Source organism: Bos indicus x Bos taurus, chromosome 11 (assembly GCF_003369695.1).
Source record: "Bos indicus x Bos taurus breed Angus x Brahman F1 hybrid chromosome 11, Bos_hybrid_MaternalHap_v2.0, whole genome shotgun sequence".
Classification (NCBI taxonomy): Eukaryota; Metazoa; Chordata; class Mammalia; order Artiodactyla; family Bovidae; genus Bos; species Bos indicus x Bos taurus.
The window spans coordinates 71933748-71957141 of record NC_040086.1 but is presented as its reverse complement, the minus strand read 5'-3'; the positions used below and the strand labels follow the sequence as shown (position 1 = coordinate 71957141).

The 23394-nt window shown below is 44.3% G+C and overlaps 1 protein-coding gene across 1 annotated transcript; it reads right to left on the bottom strand.

The window, feature by feature from the left end:
* Window positions 1-413: 413 nt before the first annotated feature.
* PPM1G (protein phosphatase, Mg2+/Mn2+ dependent 1G) lies at window positions 414-20990 on the bottom strand. The gene is made up of 10 exons (XM_027555811.1): window positions 20618-20990; window positions 5876-5945; window positions 5324-5409; window positions 4820-4952; window positions 3712-4127; window positions 2995-3129; window positions 2429-2663; window positions 1945-2074; window positions 1332-1434; window positions 414-1020 (listed from the first exon to the last, which is right to left on the bottom strand). Exons 1-10 carry the CDS (start codon window positions 20735-20737, stop codon window positions 817-819), a joined length of 1632 nt encoding a protein of 543 aa, XP_027411612.1. The 5' UTR covers window positions 20738-20990; the 3' UTR covers window positions 414-816.
* Window positions 20991-23394: the final 2404 nt, after the last annotated feature.

Here is a 23394-nt window from a genome sequence, read left to right as displayed (position 1 = left end):
CAGTGTGACCAGGAAGTGATTGTGACGAAAGCAAGCGGAAGAGCCAGTCAGGAATCAGGTGGAACCTGGCCGGCAAGGAGGGCAGGTCGAACCCAACCCCTAGCTTTAGACTTAAAGGCCACCAGCCTTTGACTCCTCGCAGGAGGAACAAGGAAATCATTCCTAACTCTAGGAGGGGGTGAGAAGAGCTGCGACAGCAGGCCAGCCTGTCAGCAGCTCAGGGAGTTAGAATACCCAGGCTGCTTCTCCCCAGCTTACACTACAGGCAGGCAGGCGCGCGCGCGTGCACACACACACACACGCACGCACGCACGCACGCACGCGCTAGCTGTTACTCTGGTGGGAATTAAGTACGGAGCCAGGGCACCCTGGGTGAGTGAAGATGGCAATAGAGAAAAAAAGGACACCATGGGCACGATTAGGTTTTGGCCTTTAGTCTGAAAAAGTTGATTGAAAGTGTACAACAGAGAGCAGGTGCAAGCGGCTAGGGGCCATGGAGCCGCCAATAAAAAAGAATGTCCTTAAATAAAGTTCACAGAGTAAAAACCAGAACCACCAGTCCTTCCCTCCAACACAACAGAGCACAGGCACAGAACCGGTGATGAGCCCCAAGGAGCAAGGAGGCTGGGGAGGACAGCAGAGGCTCCCAGGCTGCTGTGTGGAGGGAGAGCCCTCTTTGGAATGGGCTGAGCCAAGCCACCCAGCTCTCCCTGCACACCTGATAACCACTGCTAAGGCTAAAGGAAAAAGACAAAACTCAGTCTCAGTCTGGAGGGCTCAGAAAACAGTCTAGGTGGGCAGAGATCTGGACAACCGCTAGTCCCGCTTGGCCTTCTTCTTGTCACTGTTGCCATTTTCTTCAGCCCCCTCGGTAGACAGCACCTCCTCCAGTTTCCGCTTGCCACTCTCTGGCTGAGGCGCTGCTGTATTTCGGGGCTTGAAGCAAATGATGATGCAGGTCATGTTGTCACACCCTGTACCGTCCCCAGAAGTGTCTGGTGCCAGGCATTGATCCAGCAGCTACAAAAGGGAAGGGGCAGCTCAGCTGCAGGGTTTGAAAACTTTCTGGGAACCTAAAATCTTAGAGGGCTGGCCTTGCTGAGACAGGGTGGCAGAAGGAAGGGAACAGGCAACAGGTGCCACAAAACAGGCTACATGCTAGTCCATAAGGCATAAGGATAAGTCAGGGAAATGAGGGAAAGTGGATCTTTCTAGTCAGAGTTTAGTATGTCAGTAAATAGTGATATTCCCAGGCTCTGATTTTAACTCAGGCTAAAAGAGAAAATTTTGGATACACAAACCAGACACCCTCTTTCCACCCTGGGACTTACCTCTTCCACAATGGATGACAGTAACCGAAGCTCCCCATTTTCATCGCGCTGGCTGATCTTCGATTGAATAAAGTCTATAACTTCCTGGCTGCTCATCACATTCCTGGGGTCATAAACAACAGTAAGAATCTTTTTTAGTCCCACCAAGGCAGAGTAGAAGAATATGGATAGAGGTGACAAATGCCCCATGTGTGCGTGCTGAGTTGCTCAAGTGTGTCCAACTCTTATGGACCCACCAGGCTCCTCTGTCCATGGCATCCTCCAGGTAAGAATACTAGAGTGGGTTGCCAATATCTCTTCCAGGAGTATCTTCCCAAACAAGGGATTGAACCCGTCTCCTGCACTGACAGGTGTATTCTTGACCACTGCGCCACCTGGGAAGCCTGACAGATGCCCCAGGCCAATGTAAACACCCACAGAGACTGCTGTCAGCTCTGCCTTCTGCTTGGGGATCTTGACACCAAGTTGCCTATATAGGCTCTAATTTTAGAGCAATCCGAGAAAAAGGGCGGACTACAGTCATTAGTAAGAAGATAAAGAAGCTCAGAGCCCCACATGAGAAGTAACGCTGCAGGGAAAAAAGGGAATTTTAGGGTGTTCTGCCAGTGCTCACCATATGCCATCACAGGCAATGACCATAAACTCATGATCATCTGTGAGAGTCAGCACCTTGATGTCAGGAAGGGCCGAAATCATCTGTTCCTCTGGTGGCAAGTTCTTGTTTCTCTTGTAAAAGTGGTCTCCTGAAGTAATGGAATGGTTGGTTGATGAGTAAGTAGTCTGAGCACCTCCCACAGATTTGTGTTTGAGGCCAGTCAAACCCTGTCATTCATTTCTATTCTTTACAAAGTTCTATTATCTAGTGGCATGAAGTGAGTTCTAATTTTTCTGGTTTCAGGCCTGTCTTTAGGTCAGTCCCTAACCTGTCTTTTTCAATACCTATCTTACCTATTTCACAGAGATGTTTAAGGGACACAGACAGTAGATACAAAAGTAGTTTGAAAAATAAAAGAGCTATGAAGGTTAAAGTTTGCTATAGGCGTCTGGAACACAGAACAAGACCCCAGAAGTCTTTCCCATAGTTTCTTGGCACTTACCAATGGCTCTGGAGAGGTTGAGGCCACCGTTGACTCGCCCATCCATGGTAACCTTGCCCCCAGCATTCTTGATGCGTGCTAGCTCCACTTCATCCTCCGGTTTGTGGTCATAGGACATGTCTAAAGCTTTGCCGGCCTCAGACACCACACAGCGGGAGTCTCCTGCATTGGCTACAATCAACTGCTTCCCTCGTATCAGAGCCACCACTGCTGTTGTACCACTGTCAGAGCCAGGCTTAAAAGAAGAAAGGGAGCATCATAGGAGCTCCTGGATAACAGTTCTTATCATTCTCCTGTATTTTCTCCTCTCCCTAGGACCACCAAGAGGGGTTTAACAGACAGGAGGAGCATAGATTTAATCTTTCCAGAAACTACAGCATGCTCTCCCCCTTTTCTGAGACAATTCTACTCAAAAGACCTAGTTCCCCTTGTAGAGTAAATCCCCCCATGACCACTGACTTCAGTGCTAAGACAGAAAGGGGACCCTTCTCCCAAAATCTCAGAGAACTCACCACACCTAGCCTCTTGGCTTTCTCAGACTCACTGCACACCCTCTCCCCACACACCTCCTCTTTGCCTTCCATCCCAGGCACCATCATCTCTTCTTCTTCATCATCCTCTTCAGCCTCCTCAGTGTCATCCTCGTCTTCCTCATTCTCTGCCTCTTCACTGCTGTAGCCATCTTCTTCCTCACTGCATTCCTGCCAGAGGGACGACCCCAGGCTACTGAGGCTGGGGTGACCCCCTTGCCCCTCCCCCTAACACACTCAGAACCAAGAGGCCTTTACTGAACACAGATTCTCAAAACACTAGTAGATGCATATATATAAGATCCTGATGGAAAAATGTGGTGGAAGGGAGAGAGGGCTAGCATGGATATACTGGTTTCCTGAACTAGGTTCAGTGGTCACTAGCAGGAAACCTTGGACAAGGCCAGGGCTGCTAGCCAAATGCACCTTCCAGCAACATGACCAGAGAATAAGCTGCCCAGAAAAAAGAAACACCCAACTATCCAAAAGGAACACCATCTTGTTATCTCTCTAGGAGACAGACTCTGAAAGGCTAGAACTAAATCTATTTGTTACAATGTCAACAAAAGAAGAGGTAAGAGGGCGCTAATGGTACCTGTGTTAGCAGAGATAATGAATTTTTAAAAAGCTTAAACTATATTTGCCGGATGCTGTCAAAATAGGAGACAGAAAAGAGTAGAAAGCAATTATGCACGGCGATCAACCAGGCCCTCTCTGCAACTTCAGCATCTGTCTGACCCCATGGGCCCTTACCTCGCTGTCTTCCTCTTCCTCCTCCGCCTCATCTGACTCATCCTCACTGTCCTCAAAGAACTTGGACTTAGCAACTCGAGGCAGCTTGTCGGAGGCTGAAGAGCAGGAAGGCCCAGCCTCACCAGTGGGAGTGCCAGGCTCCCCACCTTGGCCTGCCTCAGTCCCACATTCCGAGTTGGAGGAAAGGCCTGTGTGAGCCTTGGCTGTGGGGCCATTTTCCTCTGCAGAAGTTTCCCTAGATGGGTCCTCAGGTCCTGCCTCCCCATTGAGGCCCTGGGACCCTGGTTCCTCGCCTGTCCCAGCTCCAGATTTGCTGTGGGGAGCACCCTTGTGACAGTTCTGCCCGTAGCGTGTCAGCAGCTCTTCAATAGTCATGGTAGCCTCTTCATGCAGCAGTGCAGCCTCCTCATTGTCCACTGCAGGGGAGATGCTACATCAGCGCCCCATGCCAGACTCCTCCGGGAAGCAGTCCCTTACTACCTCCACGGCCCTTGTGACCTGAGTTCCAACTTACTTGCCCACCACCTCCCCTTCTCAAGTAGCTCCTGTCTCTTATCACAACTCAGAAAAACAGCCCTTTGCTTCCTTTTCCTCAACCAACATTAGCCTCCAGATATTTCCTTTGGTCTTTGTGTTTCACTCCCTTCTTAGTCAAAGGAATACTAGTCACTGTATGTGTCACCTATCACCTCTCGTGTTTTATGGGTAAGCTGGAAACCCTATTCTGACTGAGGACCCAGGAAGTCCACAACGCCAGTCCAGGCCTAGGGCCCAGGCTTAATGACTGGCTGGTATGGCTAACAGCCGTTCCAATCTTAAAAGAAAAGATCACATAAACATTAAAGGAACCAGAAAGACCCCATCACAATGACAAAAGATAATGTATACAAAAATGCTTACAACTACAACACTATGAACTCAACAAAGGTTAATCCTCTCTCTCCTGTTCATTACCACCTGTAGTACAGGGGATTCTTTAACATACAGGGGATTTCCCAGTTCTCAAGGAAGCCATCTTCTCTCAGAGTTGACACGTAATTTATATGTATATTAAAGAACAGTTCTTTAATATGCCGATTTCCTCTCAAACAAAAGGTGCCACACTCACCATCATCTTCATCAGCAACTTTTTCTTTTTCATCCTCGTCTTCAGTGGGTCGCCCTGCAATCTGTGCCAGCTCCTTAATGACTTCCTCAGTGGTTAGCTTGGCATCAATAGCCAAGAAGGCATCTTCCAAAGCCTAAATATAACCAAAATAGTATAAAGCCAAGTGTAGAAAAACTATGCAGGTACAAAATGAATTGCCTATACACAATCCTGGGCACAAGAATGGGATGCAAATCAGAGTGATCCACCAAGCTGTGAGATAACTCAGAGACAAACAGTTCAGAGACTTGGGAATCAATACGACACTCTAAAAAGGACCAAGTGGGAATAAGCTCATTTTAGGCACAGAATTCTTTTAAGAAATTAGGTACAGAATTCTTTAAGAAATATAGTAAGAAGCAGCTGGGTAGCAATCAAAAAAGAAAAGCCAAGGATGGGGGGTGGGGGGGGAAGAAAAAGAGAAAGTCTGCAGAAGTGGACAAGGAACAGTGTGGGAAGACAGACCTTCTGTAGCTTGCCTTCTTTGTAGGCCTTCTGATCTTTGATGATATCAGGAAGATATTTGGCACAGTACAAGGCAACTTCCTCCCCTAGAAGAAAGGTAAAGTCACCCAGAGCACAGCTTTGCACACACAGAAAGTGATACAATATCAACACACCAGTGAATCCCAAAGCTTAAGGAGATGAATATCTTAGCACATCTGAAACCTATCTGAACGACAATGTTTTGGGATGTTCTGACCAAGAAAATGGATTTCACCATCACCTCTCTCCGGGCTATGTTAATACTGCCCATGTGTTTTCTCACCTGTATACTTAGTTTTCAGTGAAAAAGAGACAAATGTTAATATAGGGAAAGGCTTCTTGTATTAAAACAAGGCCTGGTGAGATTAAGAACAAATCAAATATCCTACTGGGAAGAAGGAATGGCAGAATAGAGAAAAACAGCACTAGGCAGGAAATGGTATCTGAGGACCAGAACTCTGGAAAAGAAAAGAACAAAGGACCTGGAACTGGGGTTCCCAGAATGTTACCAATACGATCTGCTAAAGTTACCTCCATGTCCATCATAGACAGAAAACATGGCTGTCTCACTGTCCAGCTCAGGAATACAGTTGTGAGCATCCTACGAAAAAGAGCATAATTAGCATTTCTTAAGGTCAAAGGATATTCTTCCTTGTGCATCTCAGGTCAGAAGGGCTGCCTTCACATCTTAATCTCACTAAACCCTTCCCTGGCTGACCTACATGGCCTAGAAACAAGAAAGGAAGATGGGATGATAAGAACAGCACAAGGGTGGGAGAAAGGAAGCGGGGAGGAAGGAGGGAAGGGAGGGAGAGAGCAAAAGGAAAGGAAGGCGAGAGGGAAGAAGGGAAGAGATGAATCAGGTCACTACCTCTGCAGTCTAGCAGCCTCAGCCTAGGAGATCTCAGTCTCAATGGCAGAATGTTTGGCTGCTGGAACTCTAGACCTGACCCTTTTGGATTTGTGGCAACTATGGGAAGAACCAGAATAAAGGATCTTTAAATTCACTTCCAGACCCATTCTATGACAGTGAACTTCAAGGAAGAAAATGATAGGGAGGACAGCAAAAAGTGACAAAGTGACCCGAGATCCTTACCTACTTGCAAAATTTCTAGGAGAAGCCTAAGACAGCCTGAGTGGAAGCATCCCCACCCCACTTCCCACCCCCAGAAAAGCACCATCAAAACAGATTACCCCACCAGGCTAGGTAGAGGATACAGTTACAAAAGAAAATCTTTCCAACAAATAGTTATTAAACTACACTGTATGCAGTACTTGTTCACTTTCCCAGGTGGCTCAGTGGTAAAGAATCCGCCTGCTGATTAAGGAGACGTGGGTTAGATCCCTGGGTCGGGAAGATCCCATGCAGAAGGAAATGGCAACCCACTGCAGTATTCTTGCCTAGATAATCCCATGGACAGAGGAACATAGAGGGCTATAGTCCATGGGGTCACTAAGAGTCGTCCCACCTCCCACCCCCAGCTGGAACTGAGACATCATTTAATTCTGAAGGCACAGCACATCTGAAAAGAAATTTGCAATGGTCTTATAGGTATATTCTCTACAGACAAAAAGGATGTAACTATTTATTCTGATTAATTAGTAAAGTTAATAGTTCTCCTTTGTCTTTCAGGTATTTAGTATTTACATTTTTAAAATTATATTGATAGAGGAAATCTGAGTGTATCAGTTCTGCTGTCCCTAAAATAAGACTATGCTGTCATTATACAAGTCTGCTAGAAAATTAAACTTAGGGTTTTAAGACAGGCAAATGAAAAGGAGGGACTCTTTTATTTCCCTCTGATTGTCTCCAGGAGAAAGGGCCCCAGAAGCTAATGGGCATCCTCAGAAGGCCTTTGATGACCTGTGTGGTCATCGACACAACTGCCTCTTAGCCTCATCCCTGAGATCTGGAGAACCCCACACCAAAGTCATCTTCCTCCTCTCCCCGACTTTACCAACGACTCTACCACCAGCCATGCTGACCTACCCATCCCTCTAAGCCAGGGTTTATCATACTGCCCCCTCCTCTCCTTTCACCAACATCTTTCTTGCCTTTTATGATTGTTTCTACAGTGGTTCTCAAACTTTAACGTGCCTAAGAATTCATTCATTCGTTCGTCCATTCATTCATTCAAATATTTGAGTATCCATTATGTGCCAAGATGTGCTGTGTCTGATTAGTTTCAGCAAAACAGCTGTGTCACATTAATGCTGATTTTAGTTCTGCTGATTTTGCAGTTTGGTTTGTTGGCATGGAATTTATGTCCAGGTCTATGTTTGTACACATTAAAGTAACAGTAAATTAAAATCATGTTAGTGAATACTGCTGCTGCTGCTGCTGCTAAGTCGCTTCAGTCGTGCCTGACTCTGTGCGACCCCATAGACGGCAGCCCATGAGGCTCCCCCATCCCTGGGATTCTCCAGGCAAGAACACTGGAGTGGGTTGCCGTTTCCTTCTCAAATGCATGAGAGTGAAAAGTGAAAGTCAGGTTGCTTAGTTGTGTCCGACTCCCAGCAACCCCATGGACTGCAGCACCAGGCTCCTCCGTCCATGGGATTTTCCAGGCAAGAGTACTGGAGTGGGGTGCCATTGCCTTCTCCAAGACCCACAAATACTGATTTCCTTAAAAAAAGAAAATCCATGGACAATCTCCAAGATATTTTGTTAAACAGAGCAAGCAAAGCATATAATAATGTATTTATTTAGTAAGCCGCTTTTTGTGTAAGAGGGAGTACAAGAATAGACATCTGTCTTCTCATACTTTAATACTACAAGGACACACAGAAAACTAATAAAAATAAACTGCATGAGGGTGCAAACAGATGAATGGGAGCAAGAGGGACCATGGGAATGTTCAGCTTTTCAAAAGTAAATTAAATGTCTTTTAATTGCACCTTTTTGGTAGAGGAGTTTAGCACTCTTCCTGTCTACTACTTCCCAGTGGACAAGAGAATCAACTGGTCTTTCTCTGTCCTGCAACACTATTCTAAATCACAACTGTATTGTCTCTTTTGAACCCACACCTCTATTTAAAAAATCTCTGACTTCTCATTGCTCCTCACAAGATCATGTGGTTTTGAAGCAGAAGATCTAGCTATCAGTGAACACTGGAAAAATAATTACCCTCTACAGTAATCAAATGGACATTAAAAAAAAAACAAGGAATTATCTTTTTGTGCAAATTAGAATGATGAAAAAGATTAACAGTATCCAGTAGTAATAAGAGTGAAGATAAAAACACATTCTCATACTCTGATCAATAGGAATATAAATTAGCAGTTTTCCTGGAAGGCAATTTGGTAATATGTATTAAAATGCACATGTCTTTTGATCTAGAAATTTGACTTCTAGATTTATGAGAGTACTAACAGAAGGATAAAAAGATACAAAGAATGCTCATTATAGCATTACTTACAGTAAAAAAAATAACCATCTAAATTTCCATGAATAGATCACAAATAGTACATCTCTCCAATGGAATATATGCAGTTGTTAGAAATGATGAATATGTGTTCATTTAGAAATGAGTTCACAACATATTAAGTGATAAAAAGCAAAACATAAATTATCTGTATGTAAGAAATCTGTAAGATTGCATACCAAACAGTGGAAAGTGAAATCTGGGTAATAATTATTTCTATAATATGGAATGAGAGTATCTGCATTATTCATATCCTCACAGGACAATCATGATGATGATGTAAAATGTGTAGAAATTCTTTGGAAACTGGGATGTAGTACTTAAGTATATACATGTATCCTGCTCTGAATGTTGTACCCGGTTCACATTTGTCTTCTCTCCTTTTGCTCAAAAAGGAATGCCCACAATAAAGATTCACTTCCTGCCTTAGGTTTGTTCTCCTCCACTTTTCAGTAAGGCTTTGGATCTCCATCACTTGGAACTGTTCTACCTTCTCTAATCACTTCAATTCCCCCCTTATATCTTCAACCATAGCCTCCCTATCTTTACCCTTGTCTTTCTGTCCCTTTCTGAGTCAGAGCTAAGCATTTCAACACTGTGTCTTAGCAATCTAGAAAAACTCATCCATCCTTGTATAACCCGACCAACTGCTTTCTTTACCCTTGAATCTGAGCCACTAAGTATTGCTAGTCATAAAAATGTCATGAAATCATGTTGACTGCAGTGACTACTTCCATTTAGAATTTTTTTCTCTATTCGCACTGACTCTTAAATATATGAACCACAGTTAGTCACAAACATTTTCCACACTACTCAAGTTCTCACGGATATTTTCTGTTCATTCTTAGCAGAAAATAGGTTTCCCTGGTGGCTCAGCAGTAAAGAATCTGCCTGCCAGTGAAGGAGACACAGGTTTGATCTCTAAGTAGGGAAGGTCCCCTGGAGAAGGAAATGGCAACCCACTCCAATATTCTTGCCCAGGAAATTCCACGGAGAGAGGAGCCTGGTGGGTGGGATACAGTCCATGGGGTTGCAAAGAATCAGATGGGACTTAGTGACAAAACAAGTTAGCAGATAAGCTAACCTCTTACTTTACTTAGATTGAGGTCTTATTTCAAGATATATCTCATCTTCCCTAGGAAGATTTCTAATTTCTCCATTGCAGTGTCTAACCTCTCCTTCATGTCTTCCTCAGAAGCAGTATTTCTTCTCTTTCTAGATTAACATTTCCTCTCAAACACAAACCCTTCTCCCTCAAGATCATATGTCACAGAACAGGCAATAACCATAACAGCAACCCAAACGGCCATTTTGCAGGCTTCATTCTCCCCAACCACTGTATGAAACTAAATAGTGCAAACCATGTCAGCTTTCTCAACAGTTCTCTTGGGTTCTGTGAAGAACTGTAATTCTATACCTCCAATTGTCTGTTTCCACAGGATGTCCCTTCTCCACCTCAAACTTAACATATGTAAACAGGAACTTAGCAGTCAGTCCCCCCCCCACACACAAAAATCACAGCTTCTCCTACATGTCTTATTCCTGTGGATGGAATCTTAACTCTCCTAGGCAACACCTAGTATCAGTCCTCCCTGACTTCCATCTGTCAACATCTATCACTGAGTCCTGCTAACTTCCCCCTCATAACTATGATCCTGGATTACTTTACTCAATATTTTAACTCCTTTCCTGTCTCTACTCTCTATCTCCTGTAATCCAGCCCACATACATCCAGTTGCCAGATTAATCTCCCTAATGTGACGTTTTACTGTCGGGCCCTTCAGTGAACCCTACTGCATTAGACTAATTCCATACAACTTACTGGCAATTAAAGGCACTCAATAATCGTTTCTATTCATCTCCATAACCTATAGTCTCTTTAACTCATGCTGCTGCTAAGTCGCTTCAGTCATGTCTGACTTTGTGCGACCCCAGAGACGGCAGCCCACCAGGCTCCCCCGTCCCTGGGATTCTCCAGGCAACAACACTGGAGTGGGTTGCCATTTCCTTCTCCAATGCATGAAAGTGAAAAGTGAAAGTGAAGTCGCTCAGTCCTGTCTGACTCTTAGGGACACCATGGACTACAGCCCACCAGGCCCTCTGTCCATGGGATTTTCCAGGCAAGAGTACCGGAGTCAGGTGCCACTGCCTTCTCCGTTTTAACTCATACCATTCCCCAAAAGAAACTACTCTTGACACTTTTGATACTATTACACTCTACCCTGGCATAGTAAGCATGCCTACCTCAATCTTTCCTCCTATCTCTTCTAATATTTTTCCTTCTCTCACTTTTCTCCTCCCCATTTGTTACCATTTATACTGTTTCCTAAAGGTCCAGTTAGTCTCACCACCTCCCAAGAGATCACACCAATACTCTGTGTGATCATTCCTCTTCTGAACTCTCTTTAATATTGACTGTATCAGTAATTTGGCATTCAGCATATATTATCTTGTATTGTTATCCAAATCCCATAGGGGAAAAGTGTTGTAGGTCCAAAACAGCATGAAAACAGGCTGTTTTACAAATATCTTAGGGATAACTCCTCCTTCGTTTACTATTCTAAACCTAGAGATGTGTCCTAACACGATAACCGAGATGATCTGAAAGAAATGATGTAGAATACACACAGGTCACCTGAATCAGGACTCTCAGGTCTTGCCTTATTAGATCATATATCACACAGCCCCTCTGACCATCTAGACAAACAATGGATCTGTTTTTAATAAACTCCTGCTTACCTTTCCTGTGGGCTTCCCTACTGGCTCAGACAGTAAAGAATCCACCTGCATGTGGGAGAGTTGGATTCGATCCCTGGGTTGGAAAGATCCCCTGGAGAAGGGAATAGCTACCCACTCCAGCAGAACTGCCTGGAGAATTCCATGGACAGAGGAGCCTGGCAGGCTACAGTCCACATGGTTGCATAGAGTCGGATACGACTGAGCAATTTTCACTTTCACTTTATTATTCTTAAGGTTACAAATACATCCATGAATGCTCCTTTGTTACTGGATCAACCATTTAGATTTCTGATACTTAAATTTATCTAAATCTTCGCAACTCAAGGAAAAAATTTTCAAAGTGGCTGGAAAGAGAACTACATTTTTTATTTTTAAAAGTCATGTATTACTGTCTGATTGTAAAAATCATATGCACGTATTACCACTGTGTTACAGACTGAATGTTTTATGTCCCCCCAACATTCATATATTGAAATTTCATTGGCAATGTGATGGTATTTAGAGGTGCAGACTTTGAGAGGCAATTAAGTCATGAGGAAGGAGTTCTCATGAATGAGATTAGTACTCTTATAATAAGAGACACCAGCTGAGTCCTTTGCCTTGTGAGGACACAGCTAAACACAGCCACTGTGAACTAGCACCAAGTGGGCCTTCTCCAGACAACTTGATCTTCATCTTCCCATTAGGGTCTCAAACAGGTATTGACACACCTATGTTCACAGCAGCTTTGTTCACAATAGCCCAAAAGTAGAAAAACTCACGTGTTCACCAACAGATGAATGAATTTAAAAAATGTGGTATATATGGGCCAAGGAATATCATTCAGCTTTAAAAAGGAAATTCTGACATATGCTACAACATGGATGAACCTTGAGGACATGATGCTAAGTGAAATAAGCCAGCCAGTACTTTGGTATCCAGAGCAGTGAAATTCATAGACAGAAAGTAGAATAGTAGTGGTTGCTAGGGGCTGGGGACGGGGGTGGGAGGGGGATGGGGAGTAGTTTAGTGGGTATAGAGTTTCAGTTTTGAAAGATGAAAAGAGTTCTGGAGACTGGTTGCACAACAAAGTGAATTTACTTAACACTACTGATCTGTATATTTTAAATGGTTAAGATGGCAAATTTCATGTTATGTGTATTTTACCAAACAAACTTCCTACCAAAAGCCCATGCTCAGATGGCATCACCAGTGAGCTCTACCAAATATTTAAAAAATTAGTATGAATTCTTCACAAACTCTTCCCAAAATAAAGAGGGGATAACACTTTCCAACTCATTCTATGAGGCCAATATTATTCTGATACCAAAACCAGACAGACATCACAAGAAAACTACAGGCTTAATACCATTAAGATAGTTCAGTCACTCAGTCGTATCCGACTCTTTGCAACCCGATGGACTGTGCTTCCCTGTCCATCACCAACTCCCGGAGCTTGCTCAAACTCATGTCCTCTGAGTTGGTGATGCCATCCAACCATCTTGTCCTCTGTCATCCCCTTCTCCTCCTGCCTTCAATCTTTCCCAGCATGAGGGTCTTTACTCATGAGTCAGTTCTTTGCATCAGGTGGCCAAAGTATTGGAGCTTCGGCTTCAGCATCATTCCCTCCAAAGAAATCCCAGGGCTGATCTCCTTCAGAATGGACTGGTTGGATCTCCTTGCAGTCCAAGGGACTCTCCAGAGTCTTCTCCAACACCTCAGTTCAAAAGCATAAATTCTTTGGCGCTCAACCTTCTTTATGCTCCAACTCTCACATCCATACAGGACTACCGGAAAAATCATAGCTTTGACTATACAGACTTTTGCCAGTAAAGTAATGTCTCTGCTTTTTAATATGCTGTCTGGGTTTGTCATAGTTTTTTTCCAAAGAGCCAAGCGTTTTTTAATTTCATGGCTGCAGTCACTATCTGCAGTGATTTTGGAGCCCAAGAAAATAAAGTCTGTCTCTGTTTCCATTGTTTCCCCATCTATTTGCCATGAAGTGATGGGACCAGATGTCATGATCTTAAGTTTTTTGAATGTTGAGTTTTAAGCCAGCTTTTTCACTCCCCTCTTTCACTTTCATCAAGAGGCTCTTTAGATAGCAATACTCATTAACTGATCTACAAATTCAGATTAAGCCCTATCAAAATCCCTGGTGCCTTCTGCAGTGAAACTGACAAACTGATCCTAAAGTTCATACAGATATACGAGGGACTCAAAAAGAAGAAATGAAAAAAAAATAGCTATAGTAACCAAGACAGTGTGGTACACAGATCAGTGGAATGGAATGAATAGTCCAGAAATAAACCCTTATACTTATGGTCAACTGTGCCTCTTGAGAAACCTGTATGCAGGTCAGGAAGCAACAGTTAGAACTGGACATGGAACAACAGACTGGTTCCAAATAGGAAAAGGAGTACGTCAAAGCTGTATATTGTCACCAGGCTTATTTAACTTCTATAAAGAGTACATCATGAGAAATGCTGGGCTGGAAGAAGCACAAGCTGGAATCAAGATTGCTGGGAGAAATATCAATAACCTCAGACATACAGATGATACCACCCTTATGGTAGAAAGTGAAGAGGAACTAAAAAGCCTCTTTATGAAGGTGAAAGTGGAGAGTGAAAAAGTTGGCTTAAAGCTCAACATTCAGAAAATGAAATTAAAAGACGCTTACTCCTTAGAAGCAAAGTTATGACCAACCTAGATAGCATATTAAAGAGCAGAGACATTACTTTGCCGACAAAGGTCTCTCTAGTCAAGGCTATGGTTTTTCCAGTGGTCATGTATGGATGTGAGAGTTGGACTGTGAAGAAAGCTGAGTGAGAAGGAACTGATGCTTTTGAACTGTGGTGTTGGAGAAGACTCTTGAGAGTCCCTTGGACTGCAAGGAGATCCAACCAGTCCATTCCAAAGGAGATCAGTCCTGGGTGTTCATTGGAAGGACTGATGTTGAAGCTGAAACTCCAATACTTTGGCCACCTCATTCGAAGAGTTGACTCACTGGAAAAGACCCTGATGCTGGGAGGGATTGGGGGCAGGAGGAGAAGGGGACGACAGAGGATGAGGTGGCTGGATGGCATCACCGACTCGATGGACATAAGTTTGAGTAAACTCCGGGAGTTGGTGATGGACAGGGAGGCCTGGTGTGCTGTGATTCGTGGAGTCACAAAGAGTTGGACACGACTGAGCAACTGAACTGAACTGAACTTAAACAATGATGCCAAGATAATTCAAAGAGGGAAAAGAATAGGATCCTAAATAAATGATGCTGGGACAAACACATATCCAGATGCAAAAGTATGAAGGTGTACCCCTTCTTTACACCATACACAAAAATTAACTCCAAATGGATCACCTAAATGGACTTCATCAAAATTTAAAACTCTGGTGCCTAAAAGGTCACCAACAGGGGCTTCCCTGGTGGTCCAGTGGTTAAGACTCTGCAGGCTTCCATGGGGCACAGGTTTGATACCCGGTTAGGGAACTAAGATCCTGAATGCCTGCATGCCACTAAGCATGGCAAAAAAAAAAAAAAAAAAGACAAAGGATATGAATAGACATTTCTCCAAGAATACCTAAATGGCCAATAAGCTCAAGGAAAGATGCCAAACATCATTAGCCATCACAGCAATACAATCAAAATCACAAAGGAATATCATTTCACATCCATAAGAATGGCTATAATCAGGAGAAAAAAGCGCAACAGGTATAAGGAGGAGGTAGAGAAACTGACACCCTCATATACTGCTGGTAGAAATGTAAACAGAACCACCACTTTGGAAAGTAGTTAGGCAGTTCCTCAAAATGTTAAACATGGGAGTTACTATGCTATGCTATGCTATGCTATGCTATGCTAAGTCACTTCAGTCATGTCTGACTCTGCGCGACCCCATAGACGGCAGCCCACCAGGCTCCCCTGTCCCTGGGATTCTCCAGGCAAGAACAATGGAGTGGGTTGCCATTTCCTTCTCCAATGCATGAAAGTGAAAAGTGAAAGTGAAGTCGCTCAGTCGTGTCTGACTCTCGTGTCCGACTCTTAGCGACCCCATGGACTGCAGCCTACCAGGCTCCTCCGCCCACGGGATTTTCCAAGCAAGAGTACTGGAGTGGGGTGCCATTGCCTTCATTGGGGAGTTACTATATGACCCAGCAATTCAACTCCTAGATATACACTCAAAAGAAATAAAACCTATTTCCACACAAGTTTGAACATGATTGTTCATTGCATCATTGTTCAAATAAGTCAAAATGTGAAAATCCCAATGTCCATCAACTGATGAATAAACAAAATGTGCATACAATGGAAGATGATTCAGCCATAAAAAGGAATGAAGTAGTGATTGACTCATGTACAACCTGGATGACCGTTGAAATGTATACTTTAAATGGACATGGCACAATAAAGTTGTTTAAAAAGAACCTGAATATACATTTTCAAGGATTACACGTGATTAAAGCTGATATACTCCATCTCTGAACTAGATCTAGAGGGAAACAGAAAACTCCACTGTAATTGGTACTGAGATGACAATGTGTCACTAAACATCAGAGATGTTATTAGTTCAGTTCGAAAGATCTGTGCTTCCAGACAGCACAAATTTAACAATAGCTAATAACAGCAAGAACTACTAATCCGATCTTATTTCTACACTCAAATTCAAGCTGTACAATTCTAAGTAGATAACCCAATAGAGGGTGGTCAGGGGTTGAGAGTGGTATTAATTGCCAGAGGACTGGGCAATAGAAATAATTTATGTAAAATATTCTTGAAATCTTGAAAAATACATTCTGACTTTAACTTACGGCTGTTTTGAAAACTTATAAAGGAATAGTAGGAAACAACTTCTCTGTACTCAAGGGCATACATTTGATATCATTTCATACTATCTTTGAATTGTGAAGAAAAGGTACTGCATGCTGATCAAATGAAAAGAATGCCCTTCTATGAAAGTTGCTTAACCATGTCCTAGACAAAGGAATTCTGATCTGGTTCAATAAGTAAAAAGTGCTTTAAGTCACAGAGATGAGACGCTAATCTGAGGATCAAACAATAAATGCTCCTCAGCTTCAGATGCCCGCTCTTCAGTGGAAGCCCACAGCCTGTGATATTTCACTTTATATTCCTCCTATTAATATAATGATTGAAACTGTCATGCATGTAGCTTAAGAACTTTCTGCTCAACATTACTGCTAAGTCTGCTAAGTCACTTCAGTCGTGTCCGACTCTGTGCAACCCCATGGACTGCAGCCCACCAGGCTCCTCCGCCCATGGGATTTTCCAAGCAAGAGTACTGAAGTGGGGTGCCATTGCCTCTCCGCTGCTCAACATTATGTACATTCAATTCTAGATGACCCACTCTGACCATTAATAAGCCAGCTTCTATATGGCAACAGCTATCCAACTCAAAATTATGTTATGCATTGATGCTGCCTTTAAAAGGGGGTAAATATAAGTGCTTATAATATACACATGCATACTATATATATATAAACATATACATCTTAACTTCCTAACTGGAAACAATCTTGTCACTTCAGAGACCCTCATAACCAAAAACTAAAATTACCCTAGTCTCTTTGACACCGGAAACTCAAGAGCCTTTCCATAAATATTTCTCAGGCACCCTTCCACAACATACCTGTTAACTCCCAAAATACAAGCTGGAATCAAGGTTGCAGAGAATAATATCAATAACCTCAGATATGCAGATAACACCACCCTTATGGCAGAAAGCGAAGAGGAATTAAAGAGCCTCTTGATGAAGGTGAAAGAGTGTGAAAAAGCTGGCTTAAAACTCAATATTCACCTTGGAGAAGGAAACAGTAACCCACTCCCAGTACTCTTGCCTGGAAAAGTCAATAGACAGAGGAGCCTGGAGGGCTACAGTCCATGGGGTTACATGGCTGAACATGCATGCATGAGGGTGGAGGGAGATGGGTTGGTAGCAATAAACTGGTAGAATTAAAAAAACAAAAAAACAAAAACTCAACATTCAAAAAACTAAGATCATGGTATCCGGTCTCGTCACTTCATGGCAAATAGATGGGGAAACAATGAAGACAGTGACAGACTTTCTTTTCTTGGGCTCCAAAATCACTGCGGACGGTGACTGCAGCCATGAAATTAAAAGACGCTTGCTTCTTGGAAGAAACCAATGACAAACCTAGACAGTATATTAAAAAGCAGAGATATTACTTTGCCACAAAGGTCTGTATAGTCAAAGCTATGACTTTTCCAGTTGTCATGTACAGATGTGAGAGCTGGACAATAAAAAAGGCTGAGTGCCAAAGGATTGATGCTTTCGAACCATGGTGCTGGAGAAGACTCTTGAGAGTCCCCTGGACAGCAAGAAGATCAAAACATTCAATCCTAAAGGAAATCAACCCTGAATATTCACTGGAAGGACTGATACTGAAGCTGATGGTCCAATACTTTGGCCACCTGATGCGAATGGCCGACTCACTGGAAAAGATTCTGATGCTGGGAAAGATTGAAAACAAGAGAGAAGGGGATGACAGATGATGAGATGGTTGGATGGCATCACCGACTCAATGGACATAAGTTTGAGCAAACTCCAGGAGATGATGAAGGACAGGAAAGCCTGGAGCGCTGCAGTCCATGCATGCAGTCGCAAAGAGTTGGATGCGACTGAACCACCACCACCACCACCAGCTTAAGGGTCCCTCCAAATCATGGAGAAGGAAGCAGGGAAGGGAACATCAACTGTAGTAATCTGATTACCCCTCCTCAAAACACCCTGGTTCCACAGAAAGAGGGGCTAGAGAGGGGCAGAAAGTATAAAATGCCAGCTACTGGTAGCTGCCATCTTGCCTCAAGAGAAGGGATAAACAGTACTCTCTAAGGCTGAATCTATGCATCAATCAGGATTTCAGTAACCTTTATTATGTGTGCCGCTATGATAAACTCACCTCAACTAAATCATTAGGACTAGGCAAATAAGGTTGATAGAATTAATAAACTGGTGGAATTAAGCCCCAAAGGTTAAGAGGAACAGGAGTATACTTTCTGAAAAGCTAAGAGGTAGCTCTTCACTCAAGAGGTTGAAGTCAAAGTTCTTTTCTTGCCATAGCAAAGAAACTATTATACTTTGAGAAAGGAAACAAAGCCAGAAGCAAATGTTATGGATGCAGCAGAACACGACCCCAAACAGGACATCAAGAGGATTTGATTAGGTATATTTAACTATTCAGACAAATGGAAATTCAGAACCAGCAAAATAAGATTTTAAAACCCTAAGTGGTTATCTCTCAGGAGGAAGATTAGGATTTAAGGAATAGTCTAGTAAGATTTCTACAAACCAAACAGCCTCTCATGAAACACTTATATTCCAATTACCAGAGAGAAACCAAAAATAAAAGGAAATGCCCTACAGAGAAGCAAACAGTACAGAATCATTGGACAAATGACTTGGAAAATTGAATATCCAAGCAACTCAATTCATGAAGAAAACTAGAAAGAATATCAGAGAAGTGGAAAAAAACCACAGCAGAGAGGAAAAGAGGAAAATACGGAATGAGAAACTCCAAGGAAAAGCCTTACTCTGAGACAGTCACCTCAAATCTTACAATATTAACAGAAAATGCCATAGAACTGGAACCCCAAATTACCAACTAACCCAAAAACAAGATTGACATTAAGCCTTTCCTTTCAAAGCTCCATCAAGACATTTCCACCAGCCAGATAATTACTTTTTTCCAAGCACCCAACTGAATTGGTAAGCTCCATACAGTGCACCACAGAGAAACATAAATGCTTTATTTCAGGTTGACACAGATGAGAACGTGTCAAACAATTTCCATCCTACAGATTCTTTCCACCAAGGCACAGCTATCCTAATCTCTTTGGGCCTCAATTTCTAAGTTGTAAAATCTGGGAGCCAAACTTGGTGAGACGAACTATAGGATCCTCTCTGTTTTTCAAGATTTTACACCTAATGATAAAGTCTGCTAGAGGTATAAAATTTGAGTCTGAGAACAAACCATTTAAGTTTATGTTGTCATTCCAGAGCTAACCACAGGGAGGAGCGAGGGATTTGAAGAAATTCCCAAGGGAGACAGTATTTGGCTGCTACCTGAAGCCCACCTGGTTTAAGTGGATAAACCCTCCATTCCAGACATAATTAGAGCATTTCCCCGGCTCCTCTGCCTAGACCTCACAATACTCTTCACAAAAACAGGTCTTAACCATGTCTTTCTCCCTTTCCCTCCTACTACAGTTTTCTCTGTTCTCCTTTGTAGTTTCGTATCCATTTGCCCAACACTATTCTTTTTAATCCAGAAATTTTCCATTTTATCAACAGTGCAATTTTCTATAAAAGGATGTTTTCTGTAGATTAAGATTAAAAAAAGTTTTTTATAGAAAATAAAGGAAATTATAAACTACAACAAGCACAGGCAAATGACAACTACTAAGCTGTAGAGGTATTCAGAGTAAGAAAAAAAATAATTAGGCATAATTTTTAAAAAAATTAGAGTGACTGACACAATTCAAGTTTTCCAAAGGCTAGAAAAGGCACTGAGGGAAAAAACAAACGAGTGACAATTCTTGGAGGTCAAGTCAAACCTCTGAAATTAACATGTGGTGCCCAGAACCAGGCAACTAGGTAATATGCATTTGAAACAGACCATTTGCCTGGCTTCCTTTCACTGTCAAACTCCTCGTCCAGAAAGAGCTCTCATACCACATTTTTTCCTGAAGTACAGTCATTCACATGTATCCGCCTCTCCCGAGCAAAAGTCAATGGATAAACAGTCCCTCTCTTCTTTACTCCTACACTAAACCTCACACCGTTTACGAGCCTGGAAAGCTGGGTTGGCACGAGACGATGGCGCGAAGGCATGGGGAGGTCGGTCAGTTGGCGGAAGGTGCCTCTCCCCACATGGCTGAGCGCTCGCCGCCAAGCTGGCCACCGTCACACGGTCCCCTAGCACCGCAGGTCGTTCTCGGCCCCGGCCCAGCTCTCGCTGTCGCCTCACAAACTGCCGCTGCGGCCACAGCCTCCCGTTTAGGACCCTCCCCCGGGGATGACCCCATCCCCCCGCTCCCTTTCTCCGTCGGGTTCCCGCCCTGCAGCCGCCAGCCTATGGGCCCCTCCCGCCTCACCTCCATGGAGACGCGCCAGCCTTGCATGGCGGAGAAGCCGTAGGGCAGCGGCAGGCGCGAAGCGCCGACCCCGTCTCCAGAGCACTTCACCGTGTTGGGCTGAGAGAGGTAGGCACCCATGGCGGCGGCTGACCGGCGGCCTCAGGGGCAGGCGAACGAAGCGCGACCCGTGCCGGCGCTGGAGCCGGGGCCCCGGGTGCGCGCGTGGCAAGAACTAGCTAAACTGCACGGCCGACGCAAGGTACCGGTGAAAAGGCGCGAGGCGGGCCAGGAGGCGGTAACGGGACGGGAGCAGAGAGGGAGCGGAAGCGGAAACGGCGCCGCTTCAGACCCCGCCCGGCCGGCGCGGCGCGGCGCGGCGCGGCGCTGCGGGCAGTCATTTCCTTAGCAACTCGCCCCGCCCGCGGGGACAACGGCCCGCCCAACCGCCGCTCCCGCGAGATTGGCGTAGTCACGCCCACCAACGGCCGCGGCCCGCCTGGGGCGGCCTGCTAGGTTGCTCCTAGCCAGGAGCTCTCACTAACTGTTCCCCGCTGTCCCCCGCCTCCGCACTCCTAGCCTGGCCTCTCGCGTTTTGTCTAAGGCTCTTTTGTGTGGAACTGGGCACTTCCGGTTCATCCTCTAAAGTGTCAGCTCTCTCTCCGCCGCGCCCTCGGACTCCCACAAATCCTCCCGATGCGGTTCAATTAGAGTTAACTAGTGATAATTTGTTCTGAGAGCATGAAGTACCCTTGTAAGGCCTATGCGATTAGGATGTGAGATAGTCTTTCTGACCAAAGAAAATGAAGACCTCTCTCTGTGACCCAGTCTGTGCGGGTGGAGAAGAAATGAAAAGGGAGTGGAAGAGCTATTGCTTGAGGTCCTCAGGATGCCCCAGACGTGCATTGTGCCCGGGGAGAAGGGAAAAATGTTATGGGGTTGCTGGGGTGAAGAAAGTGAACTGCTTTGGGGAGGGTTTTTGAGGAAGCTGCTTGCCTCGTTGGAGAGTGATTTTAAGTAGTAACATTAGATAGGATAGAGAATGGTCGTAAGTGCCAAAATGGGTGGCTTGGACTTCAGTATTATCCTGGTGGAGCCTTTGGAGTTTATTGGTCTAGTCTTTGTGCGCAGTGTGTTTGGAGAGAGAAGGCCAAAGGGCTTTAAAGGGCTCTTAATCTAAGCATGAGAAAGGCTGGGACTAAATTGGTGGCAATGGGAACAGAGATAAAAGAACAAATTAGACAAAAACAAATGGACAGGATTTAGTAATAGGCTGGATTCAGGGGATGGTAGAGAAAGGAAAAATTCTCGAAGGATAAACAGATTATTTTAAAATACAAAATTAATCATGGCTTCCTCCTGCTCTTCAGAAAGTTCTAATGCCTTAACATAGTTTCCCAGACCTTTCATATTCGATTCAATCACTGCATGTCTCTCCCACTTCCTCTGTTTCTGCCACCCAGTGCTCCAGCAATATGTTTTTGGGTTTCTCCATGCAATGGCACCCCACTCCAGTACTCTTGCCTGGAAAATCCCATGGACGGAGGAGCCTGGTAGGCTGCAGTCCATGGGGTCGCTAAGAGTCCGACACGACTGAGCGACTTCACTTTCACTTTTCACTTTCATACATTGGAGGAGGAAATGGCAACCCACTCCATTGTTCTTGCCTGGAGAATCCCAGGGACAGGGGAGCCTGGTGGGCTGCCGTCTATGGGGTCGCACAGAGTCGGACACAACTGAAGCGACTTAGCAGCAGCAGCAGCAGCATGCTTTCTCTTCCTATGCTTTCACCCATGGAATACACCTCCCCTCACCCACCCCCATCTTTTCTTCCTTTAGGAATTCTTCTCTAATATCCCTACATTGGTTTGGATCCCCACTTGTCTTTTCCTGATAGACTATAAGCCTTCAGGAAGGCAGAAACTCTTGTCAAACTTTTGACATTCTAGACCCCAGCATCCCTAGCACACTTATCTGTGCTCAAAAGCAATTAAATACTTGTTGAATGAATGAATATAACTAAGGTTTTGACCCTGGATGACAAAAATTGGTGCAGCCACTAACAGAAAATGGTGTGATGGGGAAGAAGGGTAGTGCTAATCTGGGGAGAAAATGGTTTGATTTAAGGTAATACTTTGCCAACAAAGGTCCGTCTAGTCAAGGCTATGGTTTTTCCAGTGGTCATGTATGGATGTGAGAGTTGGACTGTGAAGAAAGCTGAGTGCCAAAGAATTGATGCTTTTGAACTGTGGTGTTGAAGAAGACTCTTGAGAGTCCCTTGGACTGCAAGGAGATCCAACCAGTCCATTCTGAAAGAGATCAGCCCTGGGATTTCTTTGGAAGGAACGATGCTAAAGCTGAAACTCCAGTACTTTGGCCACCTCATGCGAAGAGTTGACTCATTGGAAAAGACTCTGATGCTGGGAGGGATTGGGGGCAAGAGGAGAAGGGGACGACAGAGGATGAGATGGCTGGATGGCATCACTGACTCAATGGACGTGAGTCTCAGTGAACCCCGGGAGTTGGTGATGCACAGGGAGGCCTGGCGTGCTGCGATTCATGGGGTCACAAAGAGTCGGACACGACTGAGTGATCGATCTGATCTGATCTGATCTGTATAGCACAGGGGACTCTAATTGATAAGAAGGCTGAGCGCCGAAGAATTGATGCTTTTGAACTGTGGTGTTGGAAAAGACTCTTGAGAGTCCCTTGGACTGCAAGGATATCCAACCAGTCCATTCTAAAGGAGATCAGCCCTGGGATTTCTTTGGCAGGAATGATGCTAAAGCTGAAACTCC